This window comes from Delphinus delphis, chromosome 1 (genome assembly GCF_949987515.2).
Source record: "Delphinus delphis chromosome 1, mDelDel1.2, whole genome shotgun sequence".
NCBI classification, from domain to species: domain Eukaryota; kingdom Metazoa; phylum Chordata; class Mammalia; order Artiodactyla; family Delphinidae; genus Delphinus; species Delphinus delphis.
Genome location: NC_082683.1, coordinates 22,211,470 through 22,227,506, shown reverse-complemented (window position 1 = coordinate 22,227,506; position 16,037 = coordinate 22,211,470). Strand labels below are relative to the sequence as shown.

General features: G+C 40.5%; 1 protein-coding gene across 8 annotated transcripts in view; it reads right to left on the bottom strand.

Moving 5' to 3' along the window:
* Positions 1-1,174: 1,174 nt before the first annotated feature.
* Positions 1,175-16,037, bottom strand: part of GMEB1 (glucocorticoid modulatory element binding protein 1) — a 31,427-nt gene continuing 16,564 nt past the window's right edge. For all 8 annotated transcript variants that reach the window (XM_060017391.1, XM_060017370.1, XM_060017407.2 and 5 more), the window contains 5 exons: positions 14,374-14,531; positions 12,361-12,492; positions 10,867-11,004; positions 6,973-7,095; positions 1,175-4,428 (listed from right to left, as the gene is read on the bottom strand). In XM_060017391.1, the coding sequence (XP_059873374.1) occupies positions 3,728-4,428; positions 6,973-7,095; positions 10,867-11,004; positions 12,361-12,492; positions 14,374-14,531 (1,252 nt within the window). In that variant the 3' untranslated portion in view covers positions 1,175-3,727. The remainder of the gene's footprint in view (positions 4,429-6,972; positions 7,096-10,866; positions 11,005-12,360; positions 12,493-14,373; positions 14,532-16,037) is intronic.

Sequence of the window (16,037 nt, the reverse complement as noted above, 5' to 3'; positions counted from 1 at the left end):
AAAATGCAGGGGCTAGCCTAGAATCTGAATTTTTGTCTCAGAGAGGACTATTTCCTCAGGAGTATTACCCAAAGTGAATTACAAACTCGTGCGTATTTTGAGAATTCAACCTTTTCTTTGTCCTTGCTACCGCCTTGATAGTGGTGGACCAATTATAACTCAATGAACTAGTAGTTCCATATTTCATGCTTGATTTTACTATCTTTATCATCAAGTGTTACCAGTACTTCCCACCATACAGACTTACCTTTAATGCTTTCATGAAATGGATTAAAATGCCACCACTAAAGGGTGTCTCAGACCACCTAAACTGAATATTAATTTCCAAGGTATTTGGATTAACTCTGGTCCTCCTTCCCAAATATGGACAGAAGCATGAAAGAAACTTCATATGAAGTAGCTTTAAATCTTAAATATTCAAATCTATTGTCCCTTTTTTACTTCAGAATGCCAGGGAGTTTTTGTTTTGTTTTAATTTGGGGAGGGGGGCAGGGATGGAACCTGGAAATTGAAAAGGGGAAGAGAACAGGAAAGCGGGGGTCAGACAGGGACATGGCCAAGGCAAGAGTTGACTCTGAGGCCTTTGTGGAAACCAGATGACAGGAAGGTTTGGGGCATTTACCTGCCCTGGATTCATCTGATGGAAGCTCAGAGAAACTGACACATGACTGGGCTTTCACCAGTGCGTTGCTCTCAGAAGAGACTGCCTGAGCTGCTGACTCTGCCTAGCTCTGGAGACAGAAGCAACAAGAGACTTAGGATTTTTTTCCCCTCTTGTATAAATAAGTGCAACTACTTGAAAATGGAATGCAAAACAAGTAGCCAAAAATGGTCTCTCCTAAATCAGGTTAGGTATACATCTTCTCCAGGAAGTACTCCAATATTTGCTGACCCCTGCCTCCAAGCTGGGTTAGATGCTTGACCCCTTGTTCTCTCTTCTCCCAGCCAATAGCTCTACCACTGCACTTACCCCAATATGATGATTTCAGTATCTCACTAGAGAAAGGCTTAACCATTTTGTAACTTTGGTAGCCTTCTGAAACCTACGGACCAACTCTCGGAACAATGTTCATCAACGCATGAAATAAAGTACATAGCATTACAAAGGAAACCAATTATTATATTGAAATATAGTTCTTAACTCCAGACAACCTCTGGAGAATGAATCCCTTGAGTGCATGGACTGAGCCTTCATCTCTGTACTGCCAGTGCCTAGCACAAAGCCTGGCACATAGATGGTACTTACAAATGTTTATTTAATGAATGAACAGAAAGATTAGATGGCTACTGCCAACTCAGCCTGAGGAATGATTCATTGTAACTGCTTGTGTATATACCAGTGTCTTGCATGTGCCTCACCCTGTCTGAGATGTAGACCAGGGTTGTGAGGAAACCCACACTCAAGAATGGGTGCATAGCATCTAGCAATAATGACAGGCTACTGGAAGACCAGGAAAACAACAAAGCTCATGTATTTCCACCAGCTGGAATATTCAGGTAGTGAAAGTAAACAGGCTCTGTCTTTAGGAGGTGATCTCTTGACTTTGGAAGCATGACGCTCACACTACTTTAAAACACTACCAAACAGCTCTGATGGAGGAAAGAAAGGAACCTGAGCTAGTGGGTAGGTGTTCTCCAGGGCTCCTCCTCTGTCCTGATTTGAGCCTCTTGTCTCTGGGAAAGATAAAAGTGTCCCTAAAAACCGCAATAGAGATGACTTGTGCCTTTCTAGGTTCAAGTAGTAGTTTTAGGCTTAGGCAGAAATTTTGTTTTTGTTTATGTACCAACAGACAACCTAAAGAAGCAAGAAATAAAAGCCACTTCCTTCACTAAAGATATATAAAGGGCCAAAGGTTTGTTCTAAACTGATTGCTATGTCTATTAGATATTTTGAAAAGAAAAATAAAACCCCAATTTTAAAGCTGAAAACCACAACAGTATGGGGTTCAGAAATCTCACCCATAAGGCTTTTAAGATTGACCCTTTCAAGTTAGAGGGCTTCTCCAGCTATACACAGCTATCTGAGGGATGGCAGGATGCAGTTTTCACTTGCTTAACAACAGGGTTTCCAACATCTGTTGGAAGAAACATAGCTTCAGGTGGGTGCCTTCAAAAAAAAAAAGGAAACTACAGGTTAAAGTTTTGTATTTAATTAAAAAAAAAAAACTCTCCCACTCCTAAAGTGTATGCTTTCTTTTTTGACCTATTTTTCTTTTAAATTGTCTGCAGTTTCCCTATATTTTTCCTAGTGCAGTAAACAATGCAATCAAAGAAACAAAAAACAGACTCCACTCTTGCCCCAGACACTGAAGATGGTCAAAGAGAAGGAATCACAGCATGGAAAATGGGCCCATCTCTAAATATACAAAAACATTAAAAAAAAAGAAGAAAACAAAATAACCCCCCAAAAGATATTATTATTACATTCCTGGTACATTTCCTATAATATAATGTTGCAGACAATGCTTCTTTCCCAGGGAGTCCAGCTCACTCAGGAGGAGGCATCTAGTCGGTGCCTCGGGATAGGGTGGGGTGTTGCCAAACCTAAGGTTTTTTTATGAGCTCAATATCTCACAGAAACATCTGTGGTATAAATGGTATATATGAATCTAAAAGGGGATGAAGGCAGGCAGGCACCTGTCACTGTTCTCTGAATCAGCCAAAAATCTGAAGAGCGTGGGATCCAGGAGACAGATGCCATTAACCACTGAGGAACAGAGGGTAGAACAGAGGAAGCACCAAATGAATGGCTGCTTTTGGTTCCAAAGCCAAAAAAGGGCCCCACAAAAAAAGGGCAGCTGGTCTGGAAGAGGAACTCTCCTGCTCCTGGAGTCATGCAATAAAAATGATGGCCTTGGAGCCCCACCCCGAGAACAGCCACAGTCCAAGAACCAGAGCAATTTACACCACATCACACAGTTTGCAAATGAATGGACTAGGAGGGTAAGTGTTTTGACAAAGTGGGGGGCAAGGTGAACCTGAACCCCAAAGCACAGCTGTGACATCTCTGGATTTCTATTTCTGCCAAGCCACAGGCCTCTGACGCCACTTGCTCGGTGGAAATGTACCCTTCTTCTTAACACTGGCCTTGCCTCAAAATGGCAGCCATGGTAGTAACCCTCAGAGATATTAAGAGGCATCAGTTGCACTTCTGGAAGTAAGATAATTTCCTTGCCCCATCCTGGCCAAAGCACTTCCCTTTTTAAGCCGCTGCTGGTATGCCACCTTCCCCTCCAAGCAGAGTGCAACTTACTTTTGTTTCAGACTTTTGCATTGGCCTCTGAGGGCCCCTTCCAGGATACAGAGTAAAGTATCCTTCTGCATCCACGTGTGAGTGGATTGCCTTCCAGGGTCAGATTTGTGTTCCCCGGTTTGGTCAATGCACCTTTATGAGAATAAAACCACATGCATACACAGACAGACTAGCCTGGAAAGGGCTTTCTGGATAGGGTTTCTGGTTATCTTGATGCCTCCCCCAAAAGAAATCACTTTCTTGGTGTAAGAGGATTAGGACATTGAGTGACCTACTCTCAACTTTCGGAAGGGCAGCTTGTTTTGTCCATTTTTCAATGAGGGGGTGGAAGGGACCCAACCTGTTCAGTTACAACAACAAGGTTTTGTTTTTAAAAAAAAGGATCCTATGTGGAAATGAGTGGGACAATGATAAAAATAAACAAATAATTAAAATTCCAAACCAAAACATATCTCCTGGCCCCGAGACCCCCAGTTAATCCTCTAAGACCACAATCTCCACATTGTGAACTTGATGCTGGTGTTCTTCCATCTCAGCCACGACTTTCTCCTCAGTCCTCAGTTCTGTCTCCAAAATGACTGCTTTGCCCTCAGTATCCTCAGCCTCTGGGTCTGGGGCTGGGTCAATCTCAATGATGGTCTGCCCATCCTCTGAGGTGCTTTCAACAGCCTGGATGGCTGAGGTCAGGCCAGACTCCATGGCCACCAACTCCACAGGGCTCACCATGGTGGTCATGTTGCCAAGGGTACTCCCATCCTGCATGGCGGTGGAGCTTAGCAGCGCCAGGCTAGATGAAGGGTGGATGGTCACTGTGTCTGGTGAGCTGCTCTTGGCAGATGAGACCACTGTGGCATAACGGAAGAGCTGAGGGCCAGAAGGAAGTGCGTGGACAGTCACAGGACTGGAGCCCTGGCTGAGGGTGGCCACTGGAATATTGCCCATGGAAAATGACTGACCCACGGGGGTGATGGTGATGGGTGAGATGACTGTGAACTGAGGCTGCTGGACAGGAGGAGAAGGGCTCAGGACGGTGGTAGAGGCTGGCCGCTGGAGCCGGGGTCTTTTGGGAGGCTTAGGAGTGCTCACAGGCATCAATACCACATTTTGAACCGTCTGGGATTTCAGCCTGTGATCCTGAGCTTGCTTCTTCTGCTCTTCCAACTGGCGTTCCAAGTCTATGGAAAAAAGACAGACTTTGTGTGGAGAGAAGTATAATCTTGGGAACAGTAAACTGGGAGTGAGGAGACCTGGGGTCTTGCCCTGGTTTTGCTACTATGTAGCCTCAGGCAAGTCATTTCATTGTTTTCAAGAAGAAACTAGACTGGATGGTCTTTAAAATCCCTCCAGTTACTACATGTCATTGTGTGATTATAGACAGGTCAATAATTCAGAATCTTTTCGTGCTGTGATCCTACTATAGCTCAACTCTAGAAGCTCCTGTGGCATTTTGTTACCTGTCACCAAAATGCAAACCAAAGAAGTCTCCAGTTGGTCTACCAGCTTATATATGCCCTGCCTGGCTCTACAGATGAAAATAATATCTGCATAATCCCTTTGCAACTGCCATGGACCCACAAAGGAGCTACAATGGCCACTCTGAAAAGCAGTGATTCCCAAACTGTCCTTCAAGGCAGGATCACTTGCTGGTGACCCAGATGGCTTTAGTCTACCATTAGCCCCCAGAGAAGTCTACAGAAAGTTATAGAGGAAGTCCCTAAGAATTACAGAACTGAAGGAGGTCTTAAGAGTTCTAACACATTCATTTTGACATAGATCCAGAGAGATAAAGCGACTTCCTTACGGTTACAGAGCATGTTACAGAGAGTCAACTTGGTGGCTTTTCCACCCCAATACATCTATCACTATCCCTCTCCCAAGGGTCCAATCCAACCTTGATGACCACTGGTGAGTCTGGTTCTACACCAGAACTTCTCTATTGCTTAGCACCTGATAAGCATCCAATAAATAACCAGTCACACCTGTAGAGCACCTTGCTCACTGTGGAACACCCAGAGCAAGCCAACTCCTTGTTTGGAATAAAAGGAGTAGGGAGTGATAAAGAACACATTCAAAAACTTTAAAACATTGCCGTTTACGGTTATAAGATAATGCATTTTTTCCAACTTTAGTAGTAATCAAAGAAATGTGAACCTAAACAAGATACCAAATCTATAATTTTTAAAAAGTTAAATCAGGGTGTATTGTAAAAAACAATGCCCATTGTTGGTGAGCTCAAACTTGTGATGTAAATTGGTATAATCTTCTTGAAAATTTGACAGTAGGTCACAAGACTCCATAAACAAATTATCAATACCATTTAACCTCAAGCTTAAATGGTATTCATATTGTGAAGTAGTTTAAGAGAACATAAGAAGAAAAGTTATATTCATACAAGTTCACTGCAACAAAATAAGCTACTGAAGAAAATTTAAATTCATCCTTAAAAGAACGTCTAGGTAAAATACTGTGTAGCAACTTGGAAAAATATTAGTATGTCACAGTGAAAAAAGCAGAAAACACAACTTTATGTACACTGTGGTTATAACTAAAATGATATGGACAAGGGACCAGAAGCCTACATTTCTAACAAAAACCATTTTTCAGATGGTGTAAAGTTTCAAGGTGGAAGACAGCATTGGACTATAAATAAGAAGACAGAGTTCTACTCTGGGCTTCACTGTCAAGGAGTGATGTGGTCCCAGGCAAATCATTTATCCTCTCTGTGCCTCTACTGGGTTATCTGTAAAATAAGAAAACAGCCTATAATATTCTTAGAAAGATCAAATGAAAAAGGGCATCTCTGAGAATACCTGGTAAACCGAATTTAAAATATAAACTGGGCATAAAAATAAGTTTAAAACAACCTAAATTGTTCTTCTCTTACCAAATGATCTTTCTTGCCTCTCGTCTTCATGACCGACTATTATAATATATTCTATGTCATTTAAGACTGATAATCCATACCTCCAACTTGTTTTGCATCTTTCACTGCCTTACCTCCTCCAAAAGCTTCTCCTGATTCTTTTCTGGGTAAAAATGATAACTCCCTTTGTTCCACCACTATACCTGCTATATGCCTCTGTTACAAAACTGACTACTTTTTGCACTTATTTCTAAGTCTGCTTTCCCTTCAGTTCCTTGAAAGCCCTCAAGAGACTGAGGCTACCTTATTCAACATTTTATTTCTAAAACCTAGCTTGGAGACCAGCACAAAGTACTTATTAAAAAGAGTTAAATTATCCATGTGCTCATAATTTCTGATTACCAGAAATAATGAAAGTGCTAAATGTATATCAAAAGACTCAGTATTAATAATGTAAAAAAGACAAAGGCCAATTTTTTTCTTCTGCCACTTATATTACTGGACTAATGGAGCGATCTAGCAGACATCTTAATCCTCCAAAGATATAGAAGGAGGATCATGTTGCTGGCTTTCTTTTCTTTTCCTTTGTGCTTCCTCTGCTTCCCACCACTCCACCTCACCTAGGACTATGTACAAAGAAAAAGCCAAATCTGATACTATGTGAGGTGAAAGAAAGAAAGAGAGAGAGAGAGAAAGAGAGACAGAGAGAGAAGGAAGAAAGGACAGGGGAAGGGAGGAAGGAAGGAAAGAAAGAAGAAGCAAGCCAATCCAGTCCCAACAGAAGTCAACAAAGGAATGGCAAGACTCAAGGATATTAGTATAATATCACCTAAGAAAAGAGAGAAGTTACACATACCTGTCAGAGTATAGAGAAACTGCTCTTCTCCCTGCTCTACTTGGTTCCTTCTGTTGTCTAAAACCTTCTTGACTGTGTCCATTAGGCCAAATGTATGTGCTACATTGTTGAGAACAGCAGCATCTATTTAAAACAAAAGACATGTCTGTCCAGTTAAAACAGAAATGTTCCACCAACTCCCTATTGTGCTGCTTATAAATATAAAACAATCCCGGGCTTCCCTGGTGGCGCAGTGGTTGTGAGTCCGCCTGCCGATGCAGGGGACACGGGTTCGTGCCCCGGTCCGGGAAGATCCCACATGCTGCGGAGCGGCTGGGCCCGTAAGCCATGGCCGCTGAGCCTGTGCGTCCGGAGCCTGTGCTCCACAACGGGAGAGGCCACAACAGTGAAAGGCCCATGTACAGCAAAAAAAAAAAAAAAAAAAAAAAAAAAAAAATAGGGAAAAAAAAAAAACCAATCCAGAAATTAGAATACTAATAGCATTTTCAAAATATTTTAACAAAGATTTATCACATGTGTAACTAATTATTATTTAATTGTTATATCTTTATACATGTTTCCATATAAATAAATACAAAAATAAGGAAAAAAAATCTTGCATCTGGTTATAGGTTCTGACTTGTCTTAGAAAATATGGTCATTCTACTAGACAGAGCTAAGTTTGAACCTTGGTTTTGATGTTGCCTATCTGTGTGACCTTGGGTAAGTCATTTCCGTCCTTAGTTTTCTCATCTGAAACAAATGCGACTAATAATACTTACTCTGCAAGATAGATATGAAGATTAGAAACATCATATTTTAAGTGCCAAACATGGGAAATGACATGCAATATTATTAATAGTATTATCTCTGTTCCCCTTTATTATTATTATTTTTTTTGTGGGGGGGCTGCACCACGCGGCATGTAAGATCTTAGTTCTCTGACCAGGGATTGAACCCGTGCCCCCTGCAGTGGAAGCACGGAGCCCTAACCACTGGACCTCCAGGGGAAGTCCCTCTGTTCCCCTTTAAACAAAACTTCTTGAAAGAGCTGTCAGTAACTGGTCATTACTTCCTTAACTCAGACCACTTTTCCACCTACAACTCTCTTCTACAGTTGTCTCATCCAGTTCCATGGTTTTGAATATCATGGACATGCTAAGAATTTCCACATGTAGATCTCCAGCCCAGACCTCTTTCCTGCATTACAGATTAATACTTCTGTTGAGCCAAATGACTTCTCCATTTGAAGCCCTCATAAGCATCTCAACTAAACAAGTCAAAAACCAATTCTGATTTCTTCTCCCAGTGGTCTTCATCTCAGGAAATTTTACCACTGCTCACAGCTCAGACCAAAAATATATGAGTCATCCTGGATTTCTTTCTTTTTCACCCTACATCCAATCCATCAGCAAGACTTGTCAGTTCCACATTCAAAATATAAGCCCAATATGATCCCTTCTTCCCAGGTCTACCACTACCCACTCTAATCCACGCTACCATCATCTCTTGCCTGGACTAATTCCTTCAAGAGTTTCCCAACTGGTCTTCTTGTTTCTACTCTTGCCCCATATAATCTATTCTCCCCACAGCAACCACAGTGATCTTTTAAAAATATAAATAAATCTGAGGGACTTCCCTGGTGGTGCAGTGGTTAAGAATCCGTCTGCCAATGCAGGGGACAGGTTCGATTCCTGGTCTGGGAAGATCCCACATGCTGCGGAGCAACTAAGCCCGTGTGCCTAGAGCCTGTGCTCCGCAACAAGAGAAGCCACCACAATGAGAAGCCCACACACTGCAACGAAGAGTAGCCCCTGCTTGCCGCAAACTAGAGAAACCCCACGTGCAGCAACGAAGACCCAACACAGCCAAAAATAAATAAATAAATAAAATAAAAATTTTTTAAATTAGTTAAGACTGTCATGGGGTCATTAGAAATTGTCAAACGTGATAACTCAATTACAAACAAGTGAAGAAATAATCTTGAAAATATTAATGAGTTTGCTTCCATTAAAGATATAAAAATTAGGGCTTCCCTGGTGGCGCAGTGGTTGAGAGTCCGCCTGCTGATGCAGGGGACACGGGTTCGTGCCCCAGTCCCGAAAAGCCCACATGCCGCGGAGCGGCTGGGCCCATGAGCCATGGCCGCTGAGCCTGCACGTCCGGAGCCTGTGCTCCGCAACGGGAGAGGCCACAACAGTGAGAGGCCCACGTACCAAAAAAAAAAAAAAAAAAAAAGATATAAAAATTTAAAAACTATATTAAAAATATATAAATATATCTGATCACTTTACTCCCCTGCTCAAAATCACTATGATGGCTTACCATCACCTTAAAATAAAACCCAAAGTTCTGACCAAAGCTTATTTAAACTGTCCCCTCTGCTCCTGTGCAACCTCATCACCTACCACTCTCTCCATTACTTAGTCCACTGGAGCCACGTCAGTGCTTCTCTAATTCTTTGAACCCACCAGGTTCATTGTAACTTCAAGATCTTTGTTCCCTCTGCCTGGAATGCAGACAATCGTTCTGGAGGCTTTAAGCTAACAGAATATGAGAACTGTCTAAAACCAGGTGGATTTCTCCAATTTTCAGACTCTATACATCTACTTTGTATCTATATCGAGAGAGAGAGAGAGAGAGAGATTGCTTTCTGGCACCATTTACAAGGCAAAAATTACCTGTGGAAAAAGCAATGCCAGACCTGAGTTCAAAACCTAGTTATGCTAAAAATAGAGCTACCATATATGATCCAGTAATCCCACTCCTGGGCATATATCCAGAAAAGATGAAAACTCTAACTTGAAAAGATACACGCACTCCAGTGTTCATAGCAGCAATTTACAATTTACAGTAACCAAGACATGGAAGCAACCTAAGTGTCCATCAATCAGATGAATGGACAGAGAAGATGTGGTATACATATCCAAAGGAATATTACTTAGCTATAAAAACAGAATGAAATATTGCCATTTGCAGCAAGGTGGATGGACCTAGAGAATAACATACTAAGTAAGAGAAAGACAAATTACACTTACATGTGGAAGCAAAAAATAATACAAATGAATTTATTTACAAAACAGAAACAGACTCACAGACATAGAAAAAAAACTTATGGTTACCAAAGGGGAAGTGAGGAAGGGATAAATTAGGAGTATGGGATTAACAGATACACACTACTATGTATAAAATACATAAGCAACAAGGATCTACTGTATAGCACAGGGAACTATATTCAATATCTTCTAATAACCTATAATGGAAAATAATTTGAAAAAATACACATAGGAGCTTCCCTGGTGGCACAGTAGTTAAGAATCCGCCTGAAATTGCAGGGGACACGGGTTCAAGCCCTGGTCCGGGAAGATCCCACATGCCGTGGAGCACCTAAGCCCGTGTGCCATGACTACTGAGCCTGCGCTCTAGAGCCCATGAGCCAAAACTACTGAAGCCCACGTGCCACAACTACTGAAGCCCACACGCCTAGAGCCTATGCTCCGCAACAAGAGAAGCCACCACAATGAGAAGTCCGCGCACCACAACAAAGAGTAGCCCCACTCGCCGCAACTAGAGAATGCCCGCGTGCAGCAACGAAGACCCAACACAGCCAAAAATAAAATAAATTAAATAAAAATAAATTTAAAAACACACACACACACACATATATATAACTGAATCACTTCGCTGTACACCTGAAACTAACACAATATTGTAAATCAACTATACCTCAATAAAAAAAAAAATTTTTACAATTCAAAATAAAAAGCCCTAGTTACGAACTTTGGATAGTAACTTTTTATGAGCCTTAGTTTCCTATTCTGTAAAATGAGGATAATAATACCTATACCTCAGTGTTTCATGAGGCTAACATGATCTGCCTACAATGACCGCTATTGTTGGGATTAGTGTGTTTACCTGTGACCTGGAAGGGAGCCTGGATAAGCCGCTGCTGAACTCCCCTGAGTAGCTCCTCTATTTCCTTCTGTATATTGCAGACAACCTCTTCCATCAGTCCTACATCAGCTATTCCTTTCCAGAACATCAAAGTGTCCTCTGGCAAAAGAGGGATAAGACAGAGGGTAAACAAGGGACACTACATATACTTAAGCATATCTCTTCAATGTTAAATTCAAAATTATTTTGATTCAAAATGATTTTTTTTTTTCCGTGCTGCGCAGCTTGTAGGATCTCAGTTCCCTGACCAGAGATTGAAAACGGGCCACAACAGTGAAAGCCCAGAATCCTAACCACTAGGCAACCAAGGAACCCCCCTCAAAATGATTTCTTATTGGGCTATTTCTGGGAAAAGAAAAAAAGCCTTTGGAACACTAGCTGCCTCCCTGAGTTGGTATCTAATTATTTGAACTCTGCAGCAAAATAGGGACTTGTGATAATTGCCTCAATTTGTCATGCCTCTGGCTACAGGGAACAGGTATCTTCCACCAATAAAAATATTAAATTAAATATTTAATAAATACTAAAGCATTTATTTAAATAATTTAATTTAAAATTAAATAATACATAATATTTTAAATGTTAAGTAATAAAGAAATTAAATTAAGTTAAAGATATACTCCCTCTAATCCTATACTTAAAAAACCAAAATAAAGGGACTTCCCTGGTGGTCCAGTGGGTAAGACTCCATGCTCCCAATGCAGGGGGGTTTGGGTTTAATCCTGGTCGGGGAACTAGATCCCGCATGCATGCCGCAACTAAGAGTTCACATGCTGCAACTAAGAAGTCCACATGCTGCAACGAAGATCCCACGTGCCGCAACTAAGACCCGGCGCAGCCAAAATAAATAAATATTTAAAAAAAAAAAACCAAAAAACAATAAAACAGTTGAATAGGTGGGGTTATAAGCTCCCTGGGGGCAGAAGCTATGTCTTTTCATCTATCTAGATCTAGCAACAGTACCAGCTAAAAACAGGCAGCAATAAATATTTGTTAAATAAATTAATGAATGAAGGATGATGTGAAGCTTCTCCTGTCCCCTCTAAGTGAATCATCATTAATCACCATCCTCTACACCACCTGCTACCTAATTTTTTCTTCTAACATCTTGCAGCTTGGTTTCTCTAACAAATGGGCCAAAGTTGGAGTCAGTGTGACAGGATAAAAAGCATGGACTTCAGAGTTAAACAGATGAATTCAGTTAAACAGCTGAATTATTAGTTGTGTGACTGGTCTTAGGCAGGGTGCTGACCCTTTCTGAGTCTCAACTGCTTCATAAAATCTGACTTTACAGGGCTATTGCTTGGATTAAAATAAGGTGTTTGCAGCTGTAATTAGTATTAATATGCACAAGAAAAACCAGCACAAGTAATGAAGAGGCCTTCTGTGTCCATAATCGTAATGGTGATAAGAGTCACAAAACCTTACAAGAAATCTGAGCCCCATAGAAAGTACCTGAAATTTCCTCTGAGTCTTTCTTCATGCCCTCCTCTGTGGCCATGCTGACAGCAGCAGTGAGAGCCGAGTTCCATTCCAGCCCTGCCTCTTCCATGCTCTCTTCTGAGATGGCAATCTGTGTGATGCTACCTAAAAGCAGTCCATTAGAGGGAAGGCCCGTGAATTTTATGAAAAAGTCACAACTATCCTCTATCTCAGACAGCCAAAGAGATCCTGTTATTTAACTTTCTAACCTTTTGCCTGCATGTCCCTATATTTAAAAACTAGAATCCTAGGTAATCCAGGATGAATATTGGATTTCCTAAATAAAACCTGCCTTGCAAAAGAAAATGCTTTCTTCTTACTCTGAATAGAAAGTGAAAGATAGGGGCCTCCCTGGTGGCGCAGTGGTTGAGAGTCCGCCTGCTGATGCAGGGGACGCGGGTTCGTGCCCCGGTCCGGGAAGATCCCACATGCCGCGGAGCGGCTGGGCCCATGAGCCATGGCCGCTGAGCCTGCGCGTCCGGAGCCTGTGCTCCGCAACGGGAGAGGCCACAACAGTGAGAGGCCTGCATACCGCAAAAATAAATAAATAAATAAAAATAAATAAAGAAAGAAAGAAAGAAAGTGAAAGATAACTTACAAAATCACAAAAGAGCAATCTGCTTTCTGAGCAGTTATGTTTTCGAAAGAGACAGAAGGTGGGCACAATTGCCAGGCTGCAGGCCCCAGACTTGGTGAGGATGAGGAGGACTTGAAATAATTTAAAAGAAAATTATAGTCAAGAGCCCTACTACAAGCATGTTTGATACTAACCATCTAGAATTCATGAAGTTGCTGTAATTTATTTATCAGGCTATGTAAAAGAAAGCAAGAGAAATGAGACCAAAATAAATCAGATAAGAGATCCATGAATAGCAGATTCACAGAGGAAAAAACTACTGCTATCAATTTTATATTAAGGTTTTAAACAAAGAGAATTGAGAAAAATCAAACTGATCCAGACAGAAATATAGACAAGTGTGGACTCTCCGCATTGAAGGATATCAATAATCAAGCAAACAAGTAATATCAATATGGATGATCAAGTAAAGAAGTTTCGGCAAAATGAAAAGGAAGTAGATAGTTTCACAGCATTTTTCACTTTTCAAGTGAAAGTGTCACACCACCAAATATTCAAACTGCTAGATATTGTACACTTTCCTGAAAGGAACTTAGGTTCCAAGAAATTTGGCTTCTACTCACCCAGTGGTTACTCACAGAACATTAGGACTGACCAAAAGAAACCTTGATAAGTCATTTTTAAAGCACAATACTTCCCTTACATCCTTTAGCGTTCTTGTGTCCCTGTCAGGCGTATTTATAAGCCTCCTGGAAGTAGTTTAGACATATTCTATCTAGGAATTTTAGCTGTGCTAAGTCTCCAGCTGAACTAAATCCTTAATAATAACCTCATACGGCTATATCTTTCCTAGAGAGCCCTTGTCCCAAGCACAACAATACTGAAGTTAAGTGTGTGCCCATCCTATCTCATTTGTGAAGAAGCCTCAGCTTGCTTATCTGAATTCCTTACAGACAGAGCTCTTTGATCCTTACAGCAGTCTCCAGAGTCCAGCCCAGCCAATGACACACTGTCTTTGATACATCTCAGTTCAACAGCTGAAAACCCGTTCTCCGTTCTAATCCACCCGCTTGCCTTGCCACTAGAAGAGCAAAGGATTTTTAAAACAATCTGATTTCAAAGATATGTCAAGTGGCACCAAAGTGAGACTGTTAAATAAGCATTATTTGGATCACCTTTCTAACGTTTACCATGCACTGTAATAAAGAAACAAGGAAGGAGGTCTGGCCAATAGGAATCATTTGGGAGAAAACAAAGAGAGTTCTTTCTAAAGCATGGACTCCCACCCAAGATTACCATACCTTACATTAACGCTCTCGAGAATTGAAAAAAGAAACACAAAGAAGAAATGAGGGGAAAAGTGCTACTGAAAAACACAGTGGGTTTTCAGGTGGTTTCCTACCCCCTACCATCGGCCGAAGTGGGTGTCTGCACCACACTTGTCTGCTGTCCTGGCACTGGAGCTCTTGCACTGCTGATCAGAAGATCAAATTTGGTGCTTCTGCAGGTATTGGAGCAAACCTTGTCATGTTGGTAAAAATCAATCTGTCCAGAGTCCATCATTTTCCTGTGCAAAGAGAGACAAGAAGTACCAATTCAGCCTGCACTTCATCTTGAAGGGACAAATAGAGACAAAGTTGCTGAGTCCCTTCTATATGTTAATGAAACCTAATAGTATTAAAAGTCATTAGGTTGCAGAAATTCTAATTGGGGCTATAAAATGTTCATTGGTCCTGCCCACATTTACAAGTACTCCTCTTCCCTCCTTCCTCTACTCATTATGAGTACTCTCTTGTATTTCCCGTTATCACTAAGTTTTAGACATATACTCCTGACAATAGCTAAATTTCCCCATAGAATCTCACTGAAACAAAGCCCAAAAGAGGAAAAGACTAACTCATATCCCAGCACAAATGAGAAATGCCACAGGGGGATTAGAATTTTGTGATTAGATTCTGATGTATTAGTACTTGTAGACCAGCAAGATCTGTTGCCACTTCTGGAGACATAAAACTTCAGCACATTTCTTTCCTTCAAAAAAAAAAAAAGAGATAACTCTCCTATAAATACAGAGCAAAGTTGATTATACTAAACCCCCACTATAAAATGTCCTTATAACTAGATTCACAAGACGCTATTATAGGCCATGAGCAAAGCCATGAGGTATTTTAATTACAGTAAACTCTATGTTATAATGTTACTTGGCTTTCACTAAAGATTTTTTAGACACTCTGAGTCTTTTACATTTGGGGAAAGTTGGCATACACTTGTTTTTCTGGGCAAGTAAAACAAGCCAAGAACAAAAAAAAAAAAAGAAAGTTAAAGGTATTCACCCCCAATTTCATTCAACTACTGATTAATGCACACAAATCATCTGGAATGAATTTTTTTTAATTATGCCTCTGACTATAAAAATCATACGTAAAGAAAAAAACATTTTCTGTGGAAAATACAGAAAACTATAAAGAAAACAACTGCTCTTTAAAAAAATATCCAACACAGAGATCATATCAACATTTCAGCATATTTTTTCTACTAAATTTACTTACATATGTGTGTTTTTTAAAACAACTATATTAATTGATATTACATTTTGTTTTCTTCCTTACATTACATCATAAGCATTTTCCATGTAAAAACTCTTTAGAAATATTTTAATGACCTCATAATGCCCCATAGTATAAACTCATATACATTTAGATGAGCCATAATTTACTTTAGATATACCCTGATTGTATATTAAAGCAGACTGTAATTTTCACCATCATAAATTATGTTGCAATGAACACTTTTATACTTGAATCTCTACAAGCACTATAGATTTCTCTTAAGACAGATTCCTTAAAAAAATTAAAGACAAAAGGTAAGAGGTTTTTAAGGCTCATGATACATGTTCTGTGGGGAAATTTTAATTCTTAACCACATTTTTAAATTTTCTATCAATAGTTGAGTGCTCAAGAAACACCAACTAATGTTAATTTCACCGAGGAGTGGGGTGGATTACAATGATAAACTTGCTGCATAAAGAGATGGGAGTGGGGATACTATACATTCTAAAGTTTATTTCTGGGAC